A 24440-nucleotide genomic window follows, 5' to 3' on the forward strand; every position below is an offset into this window, starting at 1 on the left:
TGGTTCCAGCTTGGTTGGTGTGAGTACTTTTCCCAAATAGCAGTCTTGCGTGTTGGTTTGTATCTATAAATATAACTGAAAACTTGCACAATGATAAAAATGGTAAGTAGATTCTATGTTTGGTTCAAGTCAGTCTATTCAACAAGTAACTGAGAAATCAGTGGTCAGACTCTGAATTATGTAAAGAAAGTAATCAGAAGGCAGTAACTTTTTGCTCTCTAATCAGACCATGAATCCTTTGAAAGCTATGGTAAAGACTTTCGATTTGGTCCTAAAAATATGTGGAAGCTATTGGAAGTTTGTGAGCAGGGAAAGGGTATGATCTAACTTAATATTCTAAAAGGAACACTCTAAAAGACCTGATAGGAAGGCCCTGTCTGGAGCTACAACCTGTAGACATCAAGAAAGTCTGCCTTTACTTAGTGCAATATGTTTCCCTACCACTTTTTTATTAGGCATGTTGTTCTCATAGTCATGTGTTAATGTCTCTTCTCCACATCTCCTACCACCAATGGAGATGTTCTCCATGGCTCTTAGGCCACTATCCTAAGAAATGTATAGCTTATATCATACTGAATGTGTTATCCAAAGGTAACCAATGCATTTTCTGATTTAACTAACTTCCTTGAGTTCTTTCCTGGCCCTCAGGCCATTTCTCAGATGTGTAAAAGATATGGAGCCTTCCAACTATCTGATCTTTTCAACTTAGAGGACAAGTGATATAGTCTTGCAAATTGATCTAATTACTCAACGCTATGCTTCTATCTTTCAGAAAATACTGAAGGAAGGACCTTTGCTGAAGAGCTGTAACTCCTTCAAGAGATGGAAGCTTAGATATTTTCTGGTTCGAGGACAAAGGCTCTGCTTTGCACACCATCCTGCGGTAAGAGAATACATAGCATACGTGTGTGTGTGTGTGTGTGTGTGTGTGTGTGTGTGTGTGTGTGTTAGTATGTATAAAATCTTGTCCATTGGGTTAGCGTGTGGGTGCCAGAAAATGTGTTATGAGGACACTTGGCAAACATTGAGGCAGAAGTTAGTCTTCCTTTAACTTGGACTTTTGGGGCAAGAGAATAACTTTTCTCTCCCCTCCCCTTCCCATTTTCCTCCCCTTTCATAAGTTCCTCAGTTAGCTCTTCTGCACCCAGAACCAACTACATAATTTGTGGAGCCCAATATAAAATAAAAATATGGGCCTCTTATTTAAAATGGAAAGAGAAATGCTAATAAAGATACAAAAATATAAAGCAATGACTTGTCGGGGCATCTTTTATTTGTCATTAGATGTCATTGTAAGTAAAGAAAAAATAAAAATTTAAATTATTAGCAATTTTGCCATCTTTGTATATTGTACAATGCCAGTTTTAAAAGCAAACAGGAAAGCATTTAACTCATGAAGAACAATCAAAATTATACAGTTTGCATATGGTGGTTCATACACACACATATATTTTGTTCTTACCAGTACACAAAACTACACAAAAGTAACTCAACTGTTTTTATTTCACATCTTGACACTTATACATTCTACCAACACTTTCTAAAAGGAAAATGAATTATGGGTTTCCCTATCATTTCCTTTCCTTCAATATTATAACTTTCAACATAAATGATTGGCTAATTCAGGGAAGTAACATATTCAAGAAAGAATATAAGAGGGTTACTTGGTTGTTCATGTTTCTTAGAACACCACTGCTATGTTTGAAACAAGTTCTAGTTCCAACCAAAGATGTGGTCTCTGAGGGCTGTCAGATCCCCTACTCAGTCATAGATGTAACATGTTTATTTTATACTTGTTTTGAATCTCACTGAACTTTCACACATCTTGAGTCCACTGGAATTCTATGATCATGTGTATCCTGAATTCAAATAAGTGACAAGATATGGGGTGGACATGCGTATTGTGCATATCTCTTCTGCTCATGTTCATGACCCATTGTCCCACTGGATTTCACTTATAAAACACAAGTTAAATGATAAACATATTAAAAATTTCAAGACTGCAACAGCAGAGCATTAAACCAAGTGTGAGGCCCTTCTGAACATGATGTCGTTTATGACTGCACAGGTTGCATACCATTGAAGCCAGTCCCCTCTGTATACATAGTACTGATTTCCTGCTGCTGGCTAGGTGTTACCTACTATAGCCAGTGTATAACAAGACACAGCTTTAAAACTAGAAGGGATTAGCAACAAAGGCTGTTGGCTGATAAAATTGGAGCTACTAACTCCTATCTGCTCCAGTAGGCCCCTAGCTAGACCTCATCAAATTATCTTCTCCAACATAAACCTTTAGTTTTGGATAATTCTGAATTACCCAGGCCTTCCTATAAATCCACATCAAAGTTTTGGAAAGAGTTGTGTTTGGTTTAATATGGTTTGTTTTTTATTTGTCACATGTTTTATCAACAAAAAGCATGATGCTAAATAAATCCCAGCACTCAAGCCAGAGCAATGATTACATCATGACTGCCAAAAATGCCTATTAGTGTGTGTGTGTGTGTGTGTGTGTGTGTGTGTGTGTGTTTACTTTTTAGTGTATCTGCCTCATTAACCAGATGGTTCTTTTTCCTTCTCCCTCTTATCTTTCCAGTTTGCACACTTTGAAACTGTTGATCTGTCTCATGTCGCCTTGGCAGAAACTAGCTGTAGAAACCTTTGCCACAGTTTTTGTGTAAGTAAGGTTGAGAATGAGTGAATGGCCCAGGGTGGGAGCTATCTGGGAAGAAAGTTTACCACACCTACTTGTTTCCTTTTCGGAGTTCAGGTCTCCCAAGTCTTCTTTGATCCCAAATGTATATAGAAATCCACTTAAAATAGCATTGCAATCAAGTGCTAAAGCTTATTCATGTAAACACTTTGACCATTCCACCATAGGAGGAAAAAAGTGATGGCCCTATTCCCTATTACCAATCTGTGATAAAACTGAGATGATTTGGGAGTAGGGGAATGACTATTACAAAATCAATCCTAATGAAGGTGATTTAGAAAATCACTGGGAGGCTTTCAAGAGACTGCTAATATGTTACCAAAAATATCAGGATAATCAAGCTATATGACATACTCTCCTTTGATGAAGCAGATAAGAGCCTAAATCCAAAGTGAAAACTACCCTATCCTCAGATTACTAATGAGAGTACCTCAAAGAAAGCAGAGGATTTTCTGCTTTTCAAGGATTTGGCACTGCTGAAATTTCATAAGGCTTTGGGCACTGAAGTGAGTCCAGATCAGAAAGCTCACTGAAAAATAGCAAGTCCATTGATTCAGGTATTCTCCTACCTATCTCCTCCCAGAACTGTCTCCTCCCAGCCTCAGTGTTGGATCATGGAGACTGGGTTTCCTCTTCAGGCAGGTAGAAGGTTATACTTAGCAGACTAAAAAGCTACAGGCCCAATATCCTGCTTCTGTGGCTGGTCCGCATTCTATTCGCTTTTGAAAGGAGAGTAGGGTCTAGATATAAGAGAGACCCTACTCTCATTTCTCTCATTATATCACATTTACCCAGGGTAAAGCTAATGATTTTGTTGACCTATACCCAAAAGCTTAATTTTTGGCTGGTGAGCATACAGGCTAATGTTTTTGGTCTCCACTTTACAAAGAAATCCCAAGGGCTAGGTTGCCCCTTAGCCTAATTGAAACACAGAGACACTGTCCATCAGCCCCATACAAAAATGGATTTCGCCCAAAAGAGTGGTTATTATCACAATTCCCACTAGTTCTTATTCCCATTTATCACAGAAGGAAAAATAAATTGCTAGTTCTAAGATGTTCGGGGTTGGTAGTAATGGCAAGTAGGGCCATTGAAGCAATGACTGATGCTATTGCTATCCATGTCCCCTCATTCCCTCTGGGAAAAGACCAATTCATGGCCATAGTCTACCTCTGTTAGACCCTCAGCATGGATTTTTCATTCTTGCCTTGGTTCTTGCAATAAGCAAGATTAAGGGATACAAAGGTAAAGTTCTCTTCAGGTTGTCCCTGGCTGTAAGAAAAAAATAAGCTAGATTTTTAGATTTCTCACTCCATTCTCTCTTCCCAAACAGAGAGGCACACCTTTATGAACCATATACCCTTAAATCATCTTTTTAATTTTGTTATTGATTTCAGAGAGGAAGGGAGAGGGAGAGAGATAGAAACATCAATGTTGAGAGAAATTCATTGATTGGCTGCCTCCTACACGTCCCCTACTTGGGATCCAGCCCACAACCTGGGCATGTGCCCTTGACTGCAATGGAACCCAGAACCCTTCAGTCCACAGGCCTACACTCTACCCACTGAGCCAAACCAGCTAAGGCCCCTTTTGCCATTTTTAAGTAGACAAAGCAGTAGTGAGTAGGATGTTCAAACAACCTCACTTGAGGTTTAAAAGCATGTGCTCCAGAGCCAAATAATCTGGATTTCAATGCTGGCTTAGCTTTTTACCTGTTAGGGGGCCCTGGGCAAGTCATTTAATTTCCTTAGCCTTGGTTTTCCTGACTATGAAGTGGGAAAAAATCCCTATATCATGGGGGTGTAATGAAGATTGAAATAACTAATATACATACATGGCAATAGAACAATACAAGGAACATAGTAAATGCCATTAAAGTGTTATTTGTTACTATTATCATTACTATTATTTTGGGTGGGGATTTAGGGAGCTGCAAGTGGTTCTGGGAACACCTGACTTGTGTTTAAAAAGTTGCTTGGGTCATGCTTGGTAGACCTGTCTAGGCCCTTGAGAATTCACAGGCTCTGTTTGGGGGCAAATTTGTGGAGTGTGAACCAGCTAATAATGTGACTTTTTGTTTAGGTAATCACACCACAACGAAAACTTACCCTGGCTGCGCCCAACCGGAAAGACATGGAAGAATGGATTAATGTCATAAAAACTGTTCAACAGGGAGAAATTCGTAAGGTAAGGAAATAGTAGAGAATCCACGCAACACTGAAGTATAAACTCATAATTGACTGAGTTAAGCCATCTTTCAAACGGGGAAATAACAAGATGGAAGCAGAGACCATCTGGTCAGGAATTATAGATGAACATCATTAGGAAACCTATTTAAAACTATTTATAAATAGCAGTGATTCACTTGAACTCAGACCTTGAAAAGTATGTGGTTTAGATACCTCTGTACACATTCATTTGATATGTAGATGTCACTATATGTCAGTGGATAAGGCACTCAGATGTATGTGAGCATCTAATTTAGATGTTCTTATGTTAGAAATCAGTAGTCTTGACTTGGGTCTGCTGAGTAACTACAGTAACAGCTAAGGAAACAGACTCAAAAAGGAAAAGCAGACCAAAATGAAGCAACCACTCAGTGGCAAAGCTTATATCATTAACCACTACATAATTCTGCCTTTATGTTTATTATCTACCAGAAAAGAAATGTTGAGGGAAGAGCAAGGAGTGGTCCTACTCAAAGCTTAGCAGGGTTCTTTTTCTCTGTAGCAATATCAAACCCCACTGCTGCCTGCCATAAATGGTGCCACCATTCAAACTCTGGGCTATGCCTTCAGCCCACTATTTTGCAGACCTACCACAGTTAGAAGTCACATAAGTTTTAAAGGGGAAAGGATTTTTGTCATTTGTTTACTTAGAACAGTGTTTGGCACATAGCAGAAGCTCAACAAATATTTGCTGAATGAATAAATGAGGGTAATCTATTATGAAGCTCTTGGAGATAAAGGGGAAAACAAATATACCCTTTAAAAAACCCTGATGTCTTAAATAACTAGCAAAGGGTAGAATATTGTTATAGGCATTTGGGAAAAAGCAGTGCAGACTTGGTAATAATGGGTTTTAGAAGTAAAATCAATGCCATGGAGAAAAGCTATCTGTCCTCACTCCCCTAGATTTCTTAGGCTTTTGACCACTTAGTTTCATAATTATACATTCTGCTAATCATGGCTATGAGACATCACAAGTTCATTGAACTGGGGCCTACATACCTCTCCACATATCATTAAGGCCTCTCCTAGGACATATTGAATATGATTAATTGAGAAATTCTTTGCTTAGAAACTGAAGATGGTCTTTGTGTGACTTAGGACTCAACATTTCACTCTTTTGTTATCTTCTTCCTTCCCTGATGGAGAAGCACATCCTGTCCCTCCTGCCCACCCACAATGAGGCCACTATGGCACAGCACTAGAGATAGCCACAAAAAGAAATTATGACTTCCATGCTCCCATCTTCCCTTCTGTAGAGAAATCCCTTTCCTTCCCCCAGTTTATCTCTATCCAAACTGGAGCACTTCTCATGAATCACATATTTTCAATTTGGTGAAAAAGGCCACATAGGATATTTTGAATTTTAATTATTATTCTGATAATGCAAAAACTTCTAAAGTAATCCATAAGAGCACTTATCTGTAATTTCTGGCTCAATTGAATTAAACACCTTGTTGTTGACTACCCTGCACAAACTACAAAGGAAAAAAAAATAACAATCTGCCTGTTTACACTTTTGAAAGTTGAGTTTCAGGTTGTAATCACAACCTCTGTAGAGCTGCTCTCGGGACCTAAATCTATTAAGGAATACTTTTAGCTGAAAGTAAAATGTCTCACCACCAGCATCTTAGCAATTCATCTTGCTTAAGGCTTCGAAAGTCAAATATACTTTCTCTCATATAAAGCTCAACTCCAATGATCTGTTCTATCTTCTGTCACAACCAATGCCTGATATGGGTTGAAGAAAGATTAATAATTAACTAAGTGGTTTATTAAAGTCACTACAAAGCAATTGGATAACTTATTGGAAACTAGTCAGTACACATTAAGGAGTGAGTTCCTACTAGGTGCCCAGTTCTGTTCTATAGAGAGTTGGAAAAAAAATGTGTTGCTGCTCCTTACCACAGTAATATTTTTAGGTAGTTGGGGGAGACAAAATATACACAAAGAAATAGTTAAGTGACAGTACTCAAGATAAATAACAATTTTCAGAGATGTTACAAGGCAGTGAATGACTGATTGCCAGATTAATAAAACAGACATTAAAGTAGTATGGGAGTTCAAGGCAGGAAAACATAAATATGGGCTGGAGTACTCTGGGAAGAGTTTATAGAAGAAAAATTTGTGACTGAACTTGAAAGATGAATAGGATTTTATTGGTGACAGGGGATTAGGGACAGGCGGAAGTCCTGAGCAGAGGAATTGACATAAGCAAAATCTGAGTAATAGAAAAACAGAAACTTTTTGGAATAGAGTGAAAGGGGACTCTATTTGACCAGAAGAGTTTGGGAAAGTGAGTTTAAGAAATGTGTATGAAGAGGTAAGTTGAGCTTTATTCTGAAAGATTATCAATGTCAGGATAAAGAGAAGGGAAGAATTGCAACATGAACAAAGTTCAGTTTAAGGATGGATTAGAAAGGGGAGATAGTTTATCAAAGGAATACTTTACAAATATAAGCTGGATTAGACAAGGGATAAACTGGAGACCAAAAGATCATAGAGGAGACTATAAATTAATGCAGGAAAGACAAAGTTAAGCCTCAGGATGAGGATAGAAAGGGAAGACAAATAGTAGATACCAAGTTGGGGTGGGGAGAACCAAAACATATGAGAGGTAAATGAGAGAAATAAGTCACAGGCAAATTAAAGGTTTGAGCCTGGGAGACTTAAAGAATAAAAGAGAAGAATGGAAATAGAGCTACATGGAAAACTAGATTAAAAGTTTAGCTCTTTCTATTAATTGTCATGAAACCATTAACTATGGGAACAAGAATGAACCTTAGAAGTAGACTACAGATTTTAGACTCTAAAGCATCTTTAGATCAAGTCATGTAGCCTTTACTTGAATTACCCCAAAGATGGGGAACTAAGACTCTTGCAAAAGACTCCTTTCAATGTTCCTAAAGTTCTAAATTTTAGAAAATTCTTTCTTCACCTTTGGCCTAGTAGAATAACTTTCTAACATTCAGTGTGAGCTGAAAGAATGGTATCAGCTGCCATTTGAGGTAGAAAGCTCCATGTCATTGGAAGCATTTATTTATTTATGTATTTATTTTTAGAAATTTTCAAATTGTTTAGAGAGATGAGAGAGAGAGAGAGAGAGAGAGAGAGAGAGAGAGAGAGAGAGAGATGAGAAATATTGATCAGTAGCCTCCTACATGTGCCCCAAAGATGATGGAACCTGCAACCTAGATATATGCCTTGACTGAGAATACAACCCGCCATATTTGGTGTACAGGATGACATTCCAACCAACTGAGCCACCACTGGCAGAGCTCACTGGCAGTATTTAAAACAAACTAAACAACTTTTTAAAATACTGTATAGAAAATTAATTTTTATAGTGACATCAGCAAGATGGCAGACTAGGAAATCTCAAAGCTTATCCTCTCCCCTACAAAAACAACAAATAAACAACCATGTGCCAACTAGAATGCTTATGAGAGTTTCAGAATACTATAAAGAAGCTGCAGAAACTCTATGGAGCATAGAGACAGACTCGCCACATAGAAAATCATAGTAAGCCATTTACCTACATAGCTCCATCCTCTAGTTTGGCAGAGCTTGAGGCCAACAGTAATTCCCTTGGCCTGATCTCTTCCTACAAGGGAAAAGGAGAGCAGAATTCCAGCAACTCTTGAGAGGCTGACTAAGTGAAAAACAAAATCTAGAAATATGGTGTCTACAAGAGACTCACTTTAAAATTAAACAGCATAGGCTGAAAGTAAAGGATGGAACATATATTTCATGTAAGTGGTAACCAAATGAAAGCATGTGTAGCTATACTTATATCAGACAAAATAGACAGTATATCTAAAACTGTCTTTAGAGACAAAGGAGGACATTATCTTATATAATAAAAGGCTAATATGCAAATTGACCAAACAGTGAAACAACCGGTCGCTATGACCATCAGGGGGAAGATGCTCAACACAGGAGCTTCCCCCTGGTGGTCAGTGCGCTCCCACAGGGGGAGTACTGCTCAACCAGAAGCTGGGCTCACAACTGGCGAGCACAGTGGCAGTGGCGGGAGCCTCTCCTGCTTCCGCGGCAGCACTAAGGATGTCCGACTGATGGCATAGGCTGGTTCCCCGCATGGGTCGGACATCCCCCGAGGGCTCCCGGACTGCAAGAGGGCACAGGCCGGGCTGAGGGACCCTCCAACCCCCAAGTGCATGAATTTCGTGCACCAGGCCTCTAGTTTATATATATAAAGAGCCAGGGTCTGTAATGACCAAGGCTCCACTGAACACCAGAAGTCAGTGCTGGGTTGCCGTGGTGACCCAGCACTGACTGCCTAGGGGGCTGCAGATCAGGCCCAGAGAGAGACCTGCAGAGAGAGAGAGGCATGGTCTTATCCGCAGCCTCCGTGGCAGCTGTTGATCAGGTGTTGCCTCTCTCTTTCTCTCCCAGCTTCGCCAGCAGCCGTGCCTCTGTTTCTCTCTGGGCCTCCTCCGGGGCTGCTGATCAGCCCCGCCTCTTTGATCAGGCCCAGAGATAGGCCTGGAGACGCTGACTAGCATAGAAACCAACCAATCACAACCTAACCTGGGTGAACTGTGAAGGCAGAACCTAAGATGAGGGCTGCAGAGGGGTTTTAAGGGCAACAGCTGTTTGGTGTAAGGTGTAAGAAAGTGGTTCAATTTTTTAATGACCAGTTTGGCAGTATAGTGCATATGGCTGGCTATCAGTCCAGATATAGAAATTATGTGTTTTTGTCTGCCAAGAGCATCTCCTCTTGCTGAAAAAGGCTTCCCCCCATTTAAGCAATCCTATCCTATATAATCTATCTATACTAATAAAAGGGTAATAAACTAATTAGACTGGGTCGACCAGCCATCTTCCAGATGTCTGACTTCCTTACAAATAAAGCCATGGTGGTGGTGGCTGAGGCAGAGGCAGTTAGGGGTGATCAGACTGGCAGAGGAGGGCAGTTCAGGGATAGATCAGGCCGGCAGGGCAGTTGGGGGCAACCAGGCCAGCAGGGGAGGGCAGTTGAGGGCAAGATCAGGCCAGCAGGGTTTAGGGGCAATAAGGCTGGCAGGGGAGGGTAGTTGGGGGCGAGATCAGACCAGCAGAGGGTTAGGGGCAATCAGGCTGGCAGGGGAGGGCAGTTGGGGGAGAGATCAGACCAGCAGAGGGTTAGGGGCAATCAGGCTGGCAGGGGAGGGCAGTTGGGGGCGAGATCAGGCCTGCAGGGCAGTTGGGGCAACCAGGCCGGCAGGGGAGGGCAGTTGGGGGCGAGATCAGGCTGGCAGAAGAGGGCAGTTGGGGGCGAGATCAGGCCGGCAGGGGAAGGCCATTGGGGGCAAGATTGGCTAGCAGGGGAGGGCCATTGGGGGCGAGATCAGGCCGGCAGGGGAGGGCAGTTGGGGGCAAGATTGGCTGGCAGAGGAGGGCCATTGGGGGCAAGATCAGGCCAGCAGGGGAGGGCAGTTGGGAGCCACCAGGCTGGCAGGGCAGGGCAGGGCACTTGGTGGCGAGATCAGGTCGGCAGGGGAGGGCAGTTGGGGGCAATATCAGGCTGGCAGGGGAGAGCAGTTAGGGGTGATCAGGATTGCAGGCAGGTGAGTGGTTAGAAGCCAGCAGTCCCAGATAGAGGGATGTCCATAGGTATCAGGCTTAAACTGGTGGTCGAACATCTCCCAAGGGGTCCCCAATTGGAGAGGGTGCAGGCTGGGCTGAGGGAACACCCCCCCATGCACAAATTCTGTGCACTGGGCCCCTAGTATAATGATAAAAGAATCAATTCAATACAATTATAAGTATATATGCATGTAACATCAGAGTACCTACCTAAATATATAAAACAAATAATGAAAGATCTGAAGGCAGAACTTGACAGCAATACAATAATAGTAGGGGACTTCGCTACCCCATTTACAATAGTGGATACATTTTCTGCAGACAGAAAATCAATAAAGAAACACCTGACTTGAATAACACTATTGACCAAATGGACCTAACTGAAATATACAGAAATTTATACCCAACAATAGCAGAAGATATATTCTTCTCGAGATTCTTCTCAAGGGCACACAGAATATCCTCCAGTATAACTAATATGTAAGGTGACAAAATAAGCCTTAGCAGATTTTAAAAGCATGGATATCATTCCAAGTATCTCTTCTGAACATAAGGTAATGAAATAGAAATCAATAACAGAAAAAAAAGAAAAGAAAAGAAAAATTCACAAATACATAGAAACTAAACAATTCAGTCTTGAACAACCATTTGGGTAAAAGAGGAAATCCAAAGGAAATTTTAAAAGTATATTGAGAAAAACAAAAATGAAAACACAACATACCAAAACCTACGGATGCAGTAAAAGCAATTATAAAATGGAAGTTTATAACAATAAACAATACCATTAAAATAGAAAGATCTCAAATAAACAACCTAACCTTACACCTCAAGTAACTAGAAAAACAACAAACAACCCAAAGTCAGAAGAAGGAAGAAAATAATTAAAATTAGAGCAGAATAAATCAACAGAAAAAAAAATTAAGTAAAAAAGATGAAGAGGTGATTTTAAAAAAAAATAATAAAATTGAAAAACCGTTAGCTAGACTATGAATAAAAGAGACAATTCAAATAAATAAAATCAGAAATGAAAGATGAAATATTACAACAGATGCCTCAGAAACAAAAAGGATCATAAGGAACTATTATGAACAAACTATATAACCTAGAAGAAATGGATAAGTTCCTAGAAACATACAAACTACTAAAACTGAATCAGGAAAAAATATAAAGCCTGAACAGACCAGTAGCAAATTAAAAAATTGGATCAGTAATAATAATAATTTAAAAAAACTCCCAACAAAGAAAAGTCCAGAACCTGGTAGCTTCATGGGTGCATTCTACTCAATTTATTGAAAGAAACAGTTCATTTGAAGAATTAGCGCAAATACTTCTTTTTAAAATATAATTTTTATTGATTTCAGAGAGGAAGGGAGAGGGAGAGAGAGATAGAAACATCAATGGCGAGAGATTATCATTGATCGGTTGCCTTCTGCATACCCCCATACTGAGGATTGAGCTCAAAATTCATGACTTCCTGATCAGTAGGTCAAAGCTCAACATGTAGTCAGCTGAGCAAGGAATTCTTTATACTTCACACTCTGTGTACTAAATATCAGAAAACATGCTAAAAATATGAATGTGGTAAAGTCTCCTATTATGACTCAAAATGTGTTACATTTCTGAAAATTCCTAACAGAGAATGACCCTATTAAAATATTTTGTGAATGTGCCTTTTGCCATGGAAGATACTTTTAAAAACATCATTTGTGAAGTATTTATGTTTCTATAACTTTTAACTTCCTTAGTCCTCTTTCTAGTTAAAGAGTACAGCAAATCACAAATTAATTCTTTCTGGGTTTTCCCCAGGATTTTCCTTAAACTTTATTGTATCAAAATAGCATTTTAGTTTGGCTACAATTAAAGAGAAAAAAGTATCTATATTTTTTTAGAAAAAAAGTATATATAGATTTTGTACACTCAAGCTTGCTTGATTTGTTACATTATGTCAGTATTAGGGACCATCCAGTTCAACAAATCCTACTTAAGAAAAAAAAAAAAAAAACAGGCAAAGACACTACAAGAAAAGAAAACCACAAGAGAGTAACCCTGATGAACATAATGCAAAAATCCTTAATAAAATCCTAGCAAACTGAATTCAATAGCACATTAAAAGGATCACACACCCTGACCAAGAGGGACTTAGGGCAGTGATGCAAAAGTGATTTAATATATATAAATCAATCTGAAAACAAAATGAAAGAAAAACCACAGGATCAACTCAATAGATGCAGAAAAAGCATTTGTCAAAGTTCAACACCTAGCCATCATTTAAACCTCAACAAAATAGGTATAAAAGAATCTTATTTCAATACAACAAAGGCCATATATAAAAAGCCCATAGCTGCCCAGGCAGTGTGGCTCAGTGATTGAGTTTCAACCCAGGAACCAAGAGGTCACCGGTTGGATTCTGGGTTGGGGCACAGGTTGCGGGCTCAATCCCCAGTAGGGGGTGTGCAGGAGGTAGCTGATCAATCAGTGATGTTTCTCTCTCATCAATGTTTCTGTTTCTATCCCTCCCCCTTCCTCTCTATAAAAACCAATAAAATCTTATATTTTTAAAAAGCCCATAGCTAGCATTATAATCAACTAGTGCCCCCATGCACAGATTCATGCACATTGAAAGGAAATTAATTAGAAGGTGGCCAGCGGAGTGGTGCTGGGCGAGACGGGATGGGCACGCCTTGGAGCAAACCTCCTGTGGTCCCTCCCTGGCCTGCTGCACCTGGGGCGGCACTGGGGCTCGAAGGGCGTCTGCGGAGTGAGTGGTGTCCCTCCAGCAGGTAGGGTCCCTCTGCCTGGCCTGTAGGGATCGGGCCAAAACCAGCTCTCTGCCCCTAGGGGTCCCAGATTGGAAGAGGGTGGTTCTTGGGTGACACACCCCAGAATTGGGCTCCCCCCTCTCTGGTTCCAGGGTGCATCACCCGAGAAATGCCACTGCCAAGTCACCACAGCTTGGCAGCTCCTGCTTTGAGCATCTGCCCCCTGGTGGTCAGTGTGCATCATAGCTACTGGTCAGACAGTCAGACGGTTGCTTAGCCTTTTATATATATAGATGGGGGAAACTGAAAGCTTTCCCTCTAAGATCTGGTACAAGTCAAGGATTCCTACTCTAACCACTTCTTTTTAACCTAGTAACTAGAAATCTTAGCCTGAGAAAATAGCAAGAAAAAGAAATAAAGGCACCCAAATTAGAAAGGAAGAAGTTAGATTCTTTCCATTTGCAAATGACATAATCATATACATAGGAAAACCTGAAGACTCAATAAAATAATGGTTAGAACAAACTAATTCATTTTAAAAAATCAACATACAAAAATCAATTGGGTTTCTATACACAAATAACTATTCAAAAGGGAAATTAAGAAAACAGCTCCATTCATAATAACAAAAAGTATGAAAAACATAGAAATAAGTTTAACAAAAGAGATGAAAAACTTGTACACTAAAAATGACAAATCATTGATGAAGGAAATTAAAAAAGACATAGATAAATAAATAGATATCAAATGTTTATGAATTGTAACAATTATTATTGTTAAAATGTGCATACTACCCAAAGTGACCTACAGATTCATTGTAATCCCAATCAAAATCCCAATGGCATTCCTACAGAAATTTTTTTAAAAATCTAAAATTCATATGGAACCTCAAAAGACTCCAAATAGCCAAATCAATCTTGAGAGAGAAGAACAAAGTTAGAGGCACCACATTTCCTGATAACAAAATGTATTGCAAAGCTATAGTAATCAAAACAATATTGCACTAACATAGAAGCAGAGAGTAGAATGATAGTTACTAAGTGCTGAGGAAAGAGAGAATAGGAAGACATAGGTAATGGATACAAAGTTTCTTATGCAGGATGACTAAATTCTGGAGACCTATCATACAGCAATGTTACTATAGGTAACAATAATTTACTAAACACTAAAATGTGCTAAGAAAGATTTTAAGTATTTTCAACACAAAAAAGAAGGAAAAATTTGGTAACTATCAGAAGTAATGAATATGTTAATTAGATTGATTGTGGTGATTATTTCACAATATATATGTATACCATATCATCAAATTAAATTAAATATATACACTTTTTTAAAAATATATTTTTATTGATTTCAGAGAGAAAAGGAGAGGGAAATAGAGATAGAAACATCAACAATGAGAGAGAATAATTGATTGGCTGCCTCCTGCATGCCCCCTACTGGGGATCGAACCTGCAACCCGGGCATGTGGCCTTGACTGGAATCAAACCTGGTACCCTTAAGTCCATAGGCCAACACTCTATCCACTGAGCCAAATCAGCTAGGGCTACACACTTTTTAACTGTCAAATATGCCTCAATTTTTTAAAAAGTCACTTAAAAAAGAAGACTAGATGAATTCCAATATTCCTTTAAACTTGAAAAGCTGTCCTTCTAAGTGACCCCGTGAGACTAGCAACCAGGGGAGCAATGGGCAGCAGCAGCTCCTCCCGGGCTAACCTCTAAACTTATCTTAAGGCCACCTTTTCTCTGACTTTCCAGAGGGCTGACAGCAACCCTAACTTGGCTCACTTCTTTCCCATAACATTTCTAGAAAGCCAAAGCAGCCCCACCGAGGCTCTCCTGTTGCTACTTCTACCCTAACTACTGTCCATGGCTTTAATAAAACTACTCTTTAAAAAAAAAAAAGCCTAGCTGGCAAGGCTCAGTGGTTGAGCATCAACCTATGAACCAGGAGATCATAGTTCGATTCCCAATCAGGGCACATGCCCGGGTTTTCAGTTCAATCCCCAGTAGGGGGGCATGCAGGAGGCAGACGATCAGTGATTCTCTTTCATCATTAATGTTTCTATCTTTCTCTCTCTCCCTTCCTGTCTGAAATCATTAAAATATATTTTAAAAATAAGTAAACTTGAAAAGCTTATTATTCTATGATTTCATTAAGTAGATGAGAAAACTGAACCTCAGAGTTCAGTTGCCTTGCCTGAAATCACAGTTTATATAGCAGAATTGAGTTGTTAGATCTCCTAACTCTTAATCCATGCTCTTGGAAGGACATCTTAAATTCTTCCTAATTAATTATCTTCCTTTTCTTTTCTAATCCCCACTTGTGATTACGGGGTAGTCTGATGGGCAACTAAGTGGTACAAGCCAGACAACTTGATTGTATAGATAAACAAATAGATTCAAATTGGCTAAATGACTCTCTAACTCATGCATAGTGTCTCCATGACTAGTGGTTTCCTCAGGATGACCACAGTTCATGCTAGTTGTCCCAGCATAATTACTTTTAGCTCCCCATTTTACTATTAAAGTGTCCTAATTTAGATTATATGGCCACCCTATTAAAGGCCAAATATTCTGTATACATGACACAGTTTATCATCTGCATTCAAATGCATTTTTAATCTGTGTCAACTATCAGAAATGCCTGTAATGACATACTGTCATAACATACTGTCATTGTTATGATTGCCATTACAATGACCACAAAGTGGGTGAATTAAAACAACAGAAACTTATTCTTTCATAGTTTTGGCGTCTAGAAGTCCAAAGTCAAGGTGTTGGCAGGACCTAAGTCTCTCTGAAAGATCTAAGGGGTGATCTTTCTTTGCCTCTTCTTAGCTTCTCGTGATTATAGGCAGTCCTTGGTATTCCTTGACTTGTAGATACATCCAATCTCTGCCTCTATTATTACACTAGAAGCCCAATGCATGAAGATTTGTGCTAGAATGGGTTTTCCTTTCCCTGGCTGCCAGCACCGCCTTTCCACTCGGCCCAGCCCCTTTCTGCTCAGGCCCTGGAGCCGCTTCTTTCCGCTCCAGCCCTGCCTTCCCACGCTGCCCAGAGGTTCTGAGAGACTGGGGGCGGGGCAGAAAGCCTGTGTCATCGCCATGGTGACGACGCGAGCGTCCTACCTGCCCCCCGTTACTCAGGTGCCTGTGTATGCAAATTAACCACCATCTTTGTTGGGTTAATTTGCATACCACTCCTGATTGGCTGGTGGTGTAGTGGAGGTACGGTCAATTTACATGTTTGTCTATTATTAAGTAAGATGATGTTCCCCCTGTGTCTGTGTCCAAATTTCCCTCTTCTTATAAGAACAGTTATTGGATTAGGGCCCAATAAAATCCATTATGACCTCTTCTTAAGTTAATTACATCTGTAAAGACACCTTACATACAACACAAACTCACCCAAAGTTGGATGCAACCAAGTTTCCTTATGGAATAGGATGCACATAAGGAATATAAGTCCCATCTCTTCAACTGCTAAACCGAAACAACGTCCATTTTACATATTCTTTTATATTCTATAACTAATGAGACAATGAATTTCAATATTCTACCCAGGCAGAGCTCTGCATTTCTTCCATTTGTCCTGTAAAACCTTGCACATTCTAGGAGAACTCACTTTTGACTCTACTTGAATGATCTGTTTAGGAAGCTGTCTCCTCCAATAGACTATGAGCTCCTTGTGGCTCATTCATCTCTGTAACTTTAATGATGCAAAGTGGGCCCTTATTAATTATTGGGGGAGGTAAGGAGATAGGAAAAAAGGAAGGTACTTAATAGAGTTATAATCTAGTAGCTTAGGAAATAGAAAGTTGCTGGGAGCTCAGAGTGCCAAATCCAAGACTATGTCACCTCCTCATGACTCTCCACTTCTGATTATTTTGAAACACTGTCAGGGTCTCAGCATGCAATAAACATTACAATCATCTTTAGCTCATCAAAGTACCTTTCCTTTTCATAAGCTTTCTGATCAACCAAGCAACAGTTTAGTATATAACCAGCATGCCAGAAGGAGGAAGGAGGGATTAGAGTACCCTGTACAGGCTATGTTTTAGATGGATAAACTGATCAAATTTAAACACTTAATGCATGGGAGCCCTCAATAGCATGAGCTATCTCTCTAATGAACAAACTACTATCAGCTGGCATCAAGGAGAATATACACTGAGTGGCCAGATTATTATGATCTCTGAACACATAATAATCTGGCCACTCAGTGTGTGTGTGTGTGTGTGTGTGTGTGTGTGTGTGTGTGTGTGTGTGTGTATTAGAGGCTTGGTGGGGGGGACATGGGCAGTTGGCCAGTCTACCTGCTAGTCAAACTCCTGGTCGAGGGGACAATTTGCATATTAGCCTTTTATTATATAGGATATACACTGAGTGGCCAGATTATTATGCATTCAGAGATCATAATAATTTGGCCACTCAGTGTATAGTTCTTTTTAAAGTCTTGTCATGCCTTTACACACCCAACCCATTATAATCCTAATATATAAAAACCCTGGGTCCATCACATCCACAACAACTGGAGGCTTGACCAACCAGAAGTCAGTCCTGCAGTCAGCACTGGGTTGCTGTGGCGACCCAACACTGACTGCTGATGGGGCTGTGAATCAAGCCTGGGGAGAGGCCTGAAGAGAGAAGCAGAGTCTGATCCATAGCCTCTGTGGCAGCTGTTGATCAACACTTGCCTCTCTCTTTCTTTCTGGGCCTGGCCAGCAGCCTCACCTCCATTTCTCTCCATGCCTCCACCAGGGCTGCTGATTAGCCCCTCCTTTCTGATCAGGCCCCATTGATAGGCCCAGAGATGCTAACTGGCATAGAAACTGACCAATCAGAACCAAATCTGGGTGAAGTGCCAGGAGCCAATGGCTGCCTAGGAGGCAGAGCTTTTGACACTGACTGGCATAGAAACAAACCAATCAGAACCAAATTTGCTGGCAGAGGAGGGCCATTGGGGGAGAGATCAGGCTGGCAGGGGAGGGCAATTGGGGGTGAGATCAGGCTGGCAGGGGAAAGGTTAGGGGGGGTGATCAGGTTGGCAGGTAGAAGTGGTTAGGGGCAATCAGGCAGGCAGGCAGGCAAGCATTTAGGAGCCAGCAGTCCCAGATTGTGAGAGGGATGTCTTACTGCCGGTTTAGGCCCAATCCCACATCCCCCGAGGGGTCCCAGATTGGAGAGGGTACAGGCTGGGCTGAGGAACAACCTCCCCCAGTGCACGAATTTCATGCACCAGGCCTCTAGTGTCAAGAATAAAAAAACTGAACGTGTAAGCCTATGTCTACATTCCAGAGGAAGTCAGAGAAGGAAAAGTCGGACATTCATAAGAATTAGAGAATAAGAAGAGTCCTATAGAATGCACACCTAGAACAAACGGGAGTTTTTTTGTGCCTACCTCTTCCCTTATCCTTTAAATTCCAAAACTAGTTGCTGGTATACCCTGTGCCTGTCCCACAGTCATGAGAGTCAGGCTGTGATAAATGCAGAATTTATAGGCAGGTTAACAGTAAATGTCAAATTCAATACCATGAAAGAGGACACCAAATATGGTGTCATTCCATGAGGGCAAAGACTTTATCTTATTTATCACTATATTCCCCAATGCTTTGAAACATGCTAAGCACATAGTAATCACTCAGTAAATATTTGTTGAATTAAGTTTGAATGGATTAAATTGATTAACCAGGAAACTACTATAGGCAGTCAGAGCATGGCATTCAGAAAAAAAAAATGCTTGGGCAAAAAGCCCTTGAGATGAAACTGTGGCAGCAGTGGGGCTAGGAAGGGGAATATATATTTCCAGGATGTAGGTAAAGCCTGACAAGCACAGAGTCAGAACCTTGCCTCCTTCCTTTTTTTTTGCTTGGCCAGAGGACCTGGATATCACTGAATTTCCAATTCACCACCTCCTTTTACTGACTACTCAAAGAGAGTCAAGGCCACGGCTAAAAGAACTACTTTTGCTTAAACTAAACCAATGCACCATAAAGATCATTTGGCCAAGCACCATAAAGATCATTACTCTACCTTTAACTTCTATTCCAGGATTTACCCCCCTATTCTTTTCCCTTTTAAAAATCTGTGTGTGTGTGTGTGTGTGTGTGTGTGTGTGTGTGTGTGTGTGTGTGTGTATGTGTGTGTTTAGAGGGGAACAGGGGTGAGAGATTTGTTAGGTAATGACTTTAACATTCATTCTTCCTCTTCACATGCTCTGAAGCCTTAGCAGCAGATTTTCTAGCCTTACCTAATTTGTCTCTGTGATTAATTCTCCATTATCTCTGATTTATTTTAGATACCGTCAGCAGAAAACAACCCTTACCTTATTGGAATGCACTATTGGTATTCTAGCCACAGCCCTCGGACCCAACACTGCAATGTTTGCCGGGAGAGCATTCCTGCCTTATCAAGAAATGTTATCACCTGTGAAGGTGCATTTCTGATTTCTTTTAAAAATGGAGTTAAGTAGATAGAGATAGAGGTGAAAGAGCTCATGTGACTTTAGTATCACTGACTCACACTATGTCACTGACTCTAGTGCAGTGATGGGCAACCTTTTGAGGTTGGTGTGTCAAACTTCGCCAAAAAACTGAGCATAACTCGGGTAGTGTGTCACTTTGAGGAAAAATCATTATTTCACAAATGTTTCATCCTCAGGAGCAGCAGATGTTTCATCCTCGGCATGCGGCCGCCTCAGCGGCCGCGTGTCATCAGAAATGGCTACGCGTGTCAGTGCTGACACGCGTGTCATAGGTTCGCCATCACTGCTCTAGTGTAAGGTTAACTCTGACACTTAACAGAATGAGGAAAGGAGATGGGAAGAATCTTTCATGAGAGGGGATTCTTATGAATCAAAATGGAGGACTGGGTCTGGGAGGATCAAACAATATGGTCAAAAGGGTTGGAAAAACATAAATCACCTCATTCTTATTGATTTCCATTCAAATCAGACAGCAGAGAATTGCAATTCAGTAAGAATAAAAAGGAACTGAATCATATGGAAAATTGGCCTATGAAAGTACATCAGGACTATTTAGATGCATATAGGTTCTAACTTTCAGAGAAGCTTAGGGAAGGGAATTAGACTCTTCATTATTACCAGATTTACATCCATCTTTTTTCTTCCTCCTTTTCACAGTATGCAAAGTGAAGTCTCACAGATTATGTGCTTTGAGAGCAAGCAAAGATTGTAAGTGGAATACTTTGTCCATCACTGATGACCTCCTCATACCTGCAGATGAAATAGTGAGTACCAGCCATTCTCTCAGGCACTCTTTTCTACCTCCCCTTCAGTCAGAACACATAGGGGAAGGAAGATTTCTTCCTGTCTTCAGACAATCCAAGTAAGCTTCTTCCCCAGGCTCATGATCCAAACATTCTAGAATGATTAAGGCCCCCCACAACTACCTGTCCTTGCTCACTAGCATTTGAGTGGGGGGGGGGGGGCAGGACTAGGAGGAACTTCCTTGCAATTACCTAATGTCCTTCATGGGATAGTATAGTTATTCCAGCTCACTCTTTCTCTCCTTATATCTAAATTCTACTTCTTGTCTCTTTTTACCCTTCAGGAAACTATGCCCCATCAATGGGTAGAAGGAAATATATCTGTTAGTTCTCAATGTGCAGTATGTCATGAGAACTGTGGCAGTAATCAAAGACTTCAAGATTTCCGATGCCTCTGGTGTAATTCTACGGTAAGACTCTTCTCATCTCCTTGATACTTAGAGAACTTGACTTGTAGAGAAGGGGTGGATTGAGGGTTGACTGTGCCTACACATAGATAGACCTCTCAGAGACTGTTACATCTAAATAGATTATGCAGGTTCCAGAGTATCAAGCTCAGTATCCTGCCTTTCCAGATCTGGCTATGGAGTCTCTAAGAAAAATATTTAAGACTCTCATGTTTTATGGTTCTTAATTGGTGAGGCCCACTAGCAAAAGGGAAAAGCTACTAGGGAAAAGCTTAATTCTCTTTTGACAGTCTGGGCAATTAAAAATTAAGTTCTGAATATACTGTTAAAAAAACCTTCTCCATTCCTCAATCAACATTTCCTAGAAACTTGTGATCTTTGTTAATTAGTAAAGGTTAATAATAACACATTCTTATTTCTACTATGTATTGAGAGTTTTATACACATGATCTCATTTAATCCTTACAACAACCCTAAACAAGGCCTCATTGTCCTCATTTACAGATGAAGAAAATGAGGTTCAGAAAAATGAAGTGATTTGCCCAAGGTCATGCAGCCAATAAGCAAAATACTCTTGATTGATACATAATTCTGTAAAAACCATGCTCTTAACTACAACACTAACATATCTCTAAGTTAGAGATTCTAAACTGGGTGTGATTATGCGCCCCCGCCGCCCACAAGACATAAAACAATGTCTTGGAGAGATTTTTGATTGTTACAAACAGGGAAAGAGGGTGTGCTTCAGGCTTCTAATGAGCAGAAGCCTGGAATTCTGCTAAACCTCCAAAGCACAGGGCAGCACAAAGTACTGTCTGGCCCAAAGTATCAATAGTGCCAGCACTGAGAAAGCCTGATCTAGACTTTCTAGTCTTTTAGGGGCTACTTTCAAACTGATTATTCTAGACAAGAAGAAACCAAACTATAAGCATCTTCTTAGAAGATTCTAGTTTCCTCTGCCTAGGTCCAGCAGATGGGTACCATCTTTGTGCTCTCCCTCTGCTTTGATCCAGCTCACAAGCACCACCTGGAAGGGACTTGTACCTGCATTGGGTGCCCTGATTTTTGTGGCTGCCACCAGGAGACACCTGTAGATCACCTGGATATGATGACCAGTGGGGCCTATTGCTGATAGGTTACACAGAACTGTAACCAATGCAGAAAGAGTTATAAACCAGTTATCACCCTCAGGGCATAGCAAGAGGGAACAGTCTGAGAAGTTCAGTCTTTCTGTAAAAAGAAAAAATATATTCTCTTTGAGACAGCATGGGGAAATATGGGATGGGTTGGGGGTTGGATGGAGGGGGCAAAAAGGAAGAAAATGGGATACATCTGTAATACTGTCAACAACTTTAAAAAATAAAAACTAAAAATATAGATTTGAAAGATGGCAGCATAGATAAATGACTGTACTCGCCACTTCCCACGACCACATAAAAATTACAACTAAAATATAGAAGAACCATCATACAGAACCACTGGAAAGCTGGCCAAATGGAAGTCCTACAACTAGAGAAGTAAAAAAGAAAGCACACTGAGACTTATAGGAGATGCAGAGGAGCAGAATGGACTGGTTCTGCACCCATGTGTGCTGCGTTTTTAATCGAAGGGATATGTCTCTGTGGAGGCCACCCAGAAGAACAAGGGGTCCCAGCTCCACACCAGACCCTGAGCCCAGGGTCCCAGGGATGGGAAAAGAAGTTGATATGGGCAGTAAGAACTATGAGCTGTAAAAACCAGTGTGGATTGGGGCTCAGTGACACAGAGGCTGCTGGAGACCCAGCTGCTCCTCTTAAAGGGCCAGCACACAAACTGAACTTACAAGGTACCACTTCCTCTGAGCTCCAGCACCAGAGCAATGGTCTGGGGGACACAGACACATCCAAGGAGGAAATGGATTGTCTGGCAACAAGGCAGTAACACGGGGGTGGCTTCCTCCCAGATGAGGTGCTTGCAGAGATCATTGTTCCTATGCTGGGACCTCCCTCGTCTCAGGGCTGACTGGCAGCCATTTATTTTTGCTCCACCCTGGTGATTCCCTAAGACAATGCATCATCCAATTTGCAGGCCCACCCAACCTGTGGGCAGTGGATTTTGCATATGAATGGTCTGTCCTTGCTCAGGCTAAAATCTGTCAAACAAGCTGCAGCTGTGTCAGGGAGCAACAAACCTATCAATAAAAGGTCCAAGACCTGACACCAGCAGCAGCCTGCCTTGCTTTATAGCTGAGCCTCATCTGGGCACTTCCAAACCTGATACAAAGAGGAGGAATCTGCAGAACTTTCTGTAGCTCCTGCTATGTGTCCCCAGGCAATGAATGACTTTGCCCCTCCTTGGAGACCCAAGAGCCAGTGTTCCAAGTGGCCAATATCAGACCATAACAGATTACAACTCTTCACATCCATAAGCAACACATTCAAAGCATAGACTCAGTGAGCACCAAAGCCCCACTGAAGCAAGTCCTGCTCCATAGGGATGTCTCCTGCACAGCAGATTTCCCACTGTAGTCCCAGCTGGTCCTCACGGCCAATTGGCCTGGAGGTCAATTCCTCCCAGTGACAGCAACAGCAATCAAGGCTCAACTATAAGAAGACTGTGCTCACAGCTCACAAAGGGGTGCACCTAGAGCTCCCAGCTCAAGTGACTGGGGAGGCTGAGCCACTGGGCCCTATAGAACATGTACTACACAAGGCCACTCTACCAACTTAAAGAGACTTAGCAGCTCTACCCAATACATAGAAACAAACACAGGGAAGTAATCAAAACGCAGAGAAAAAAGAAACATGTCACAAATGAAAGAAATGGAAGAAAGCAAACTACTGCATATAGAGTTCAAAACCATGGTTATAAGGTTACTCAACAATCTTCTAGAAACCTCTCACCAAAAAAGCCCACAAACAAACAACAAAAACAAAAAAAACACCCAACCAGAAGAACAAAAAGGAAATAGAATCCAAAAATGTGAAAATAGTGTAAGGAGCCTCTGGGACAACTTCAAGCATACCAACATCCACATTATGAGGGTGCCAGAAGAAGAGAGAGAGCAAGATATTAAAAACTTATTTGAAGAAATGATGACAGAAAACTTCCCCTACCTGGGGAAAGAAATAGACTTACAAGTCCAGGAAGCGCAGAGAACCCCAAACAAGAGGAACCCAAAGAAGACCACACAAAGACACATCATAATTAAAATGCCAAGAGCAAAAGACAAAGAGAGAATCTTAAAAGCAGCAAGAGAAAAACAGTTAGTTACCTACAAGGGAGCACCCATACAATTACAATTATCAGCTGATTTCTCAACAGATACTATGCAGGCCAGAAGAGAGTGGCAAGAAATATTCAAATTGATGAATAGCAAGGACCTACAACCAAGGTTACTCTACCCAGCAAAGCTATCATTTAGAATTTAAGGTCAGATAAAAAGCTTCACAGGCAAGGAAAAGCTAAAGGAGT

At 40.9% G+C, this 24440-nt stretch overlaps 1 protein-coding gene across 1 annotated transcript in view; it reads left to right on the forward strand.

Annotated features, from left to right (window-relative positions):
- The window catches only part of DGKK (diacylglycerol kinase kappa), a 144026-nt gene that overhangs the window by 49814 nt on the left and 69772 nt on the right, over positions 1-24440 (forward strand). The window contains exons 2-7 of the mRNA XM_079764664.1: positions 773-883; positions 2594-2674; positions 4793-4897; positions 19592-19727; positions 20435-20541; positions 20865-20990. Coding sequence (XP_079620790.1) covers positions 773-883; positions 2594-2674; positions 4793-4897; positions 19592-19727; positions 20435-20541; positions 20865-20990 — 666 coding nt within the window. The remainder of the gene's footprint in view (positions 1-772; positions 884-2593; positions 2675-4792; positions 4898-19591; positions 19728-20434; positions 20542-20864; positions 20991-24440) is intronic.

Source organism: Cnephaeus nilssonii, assembly GCF_951640355.1.
Source record: "Cnephaeus nilssonii genome assembly, chromosome: X".
Classification (NCBI taxonomy): domain Eukaryota; kingdom Metazoa; phylum Chordata; class Mammalia; order Chiroptera; family Vespertilionidae; genus Cnephaeus; species Cnephaeus nilssonii.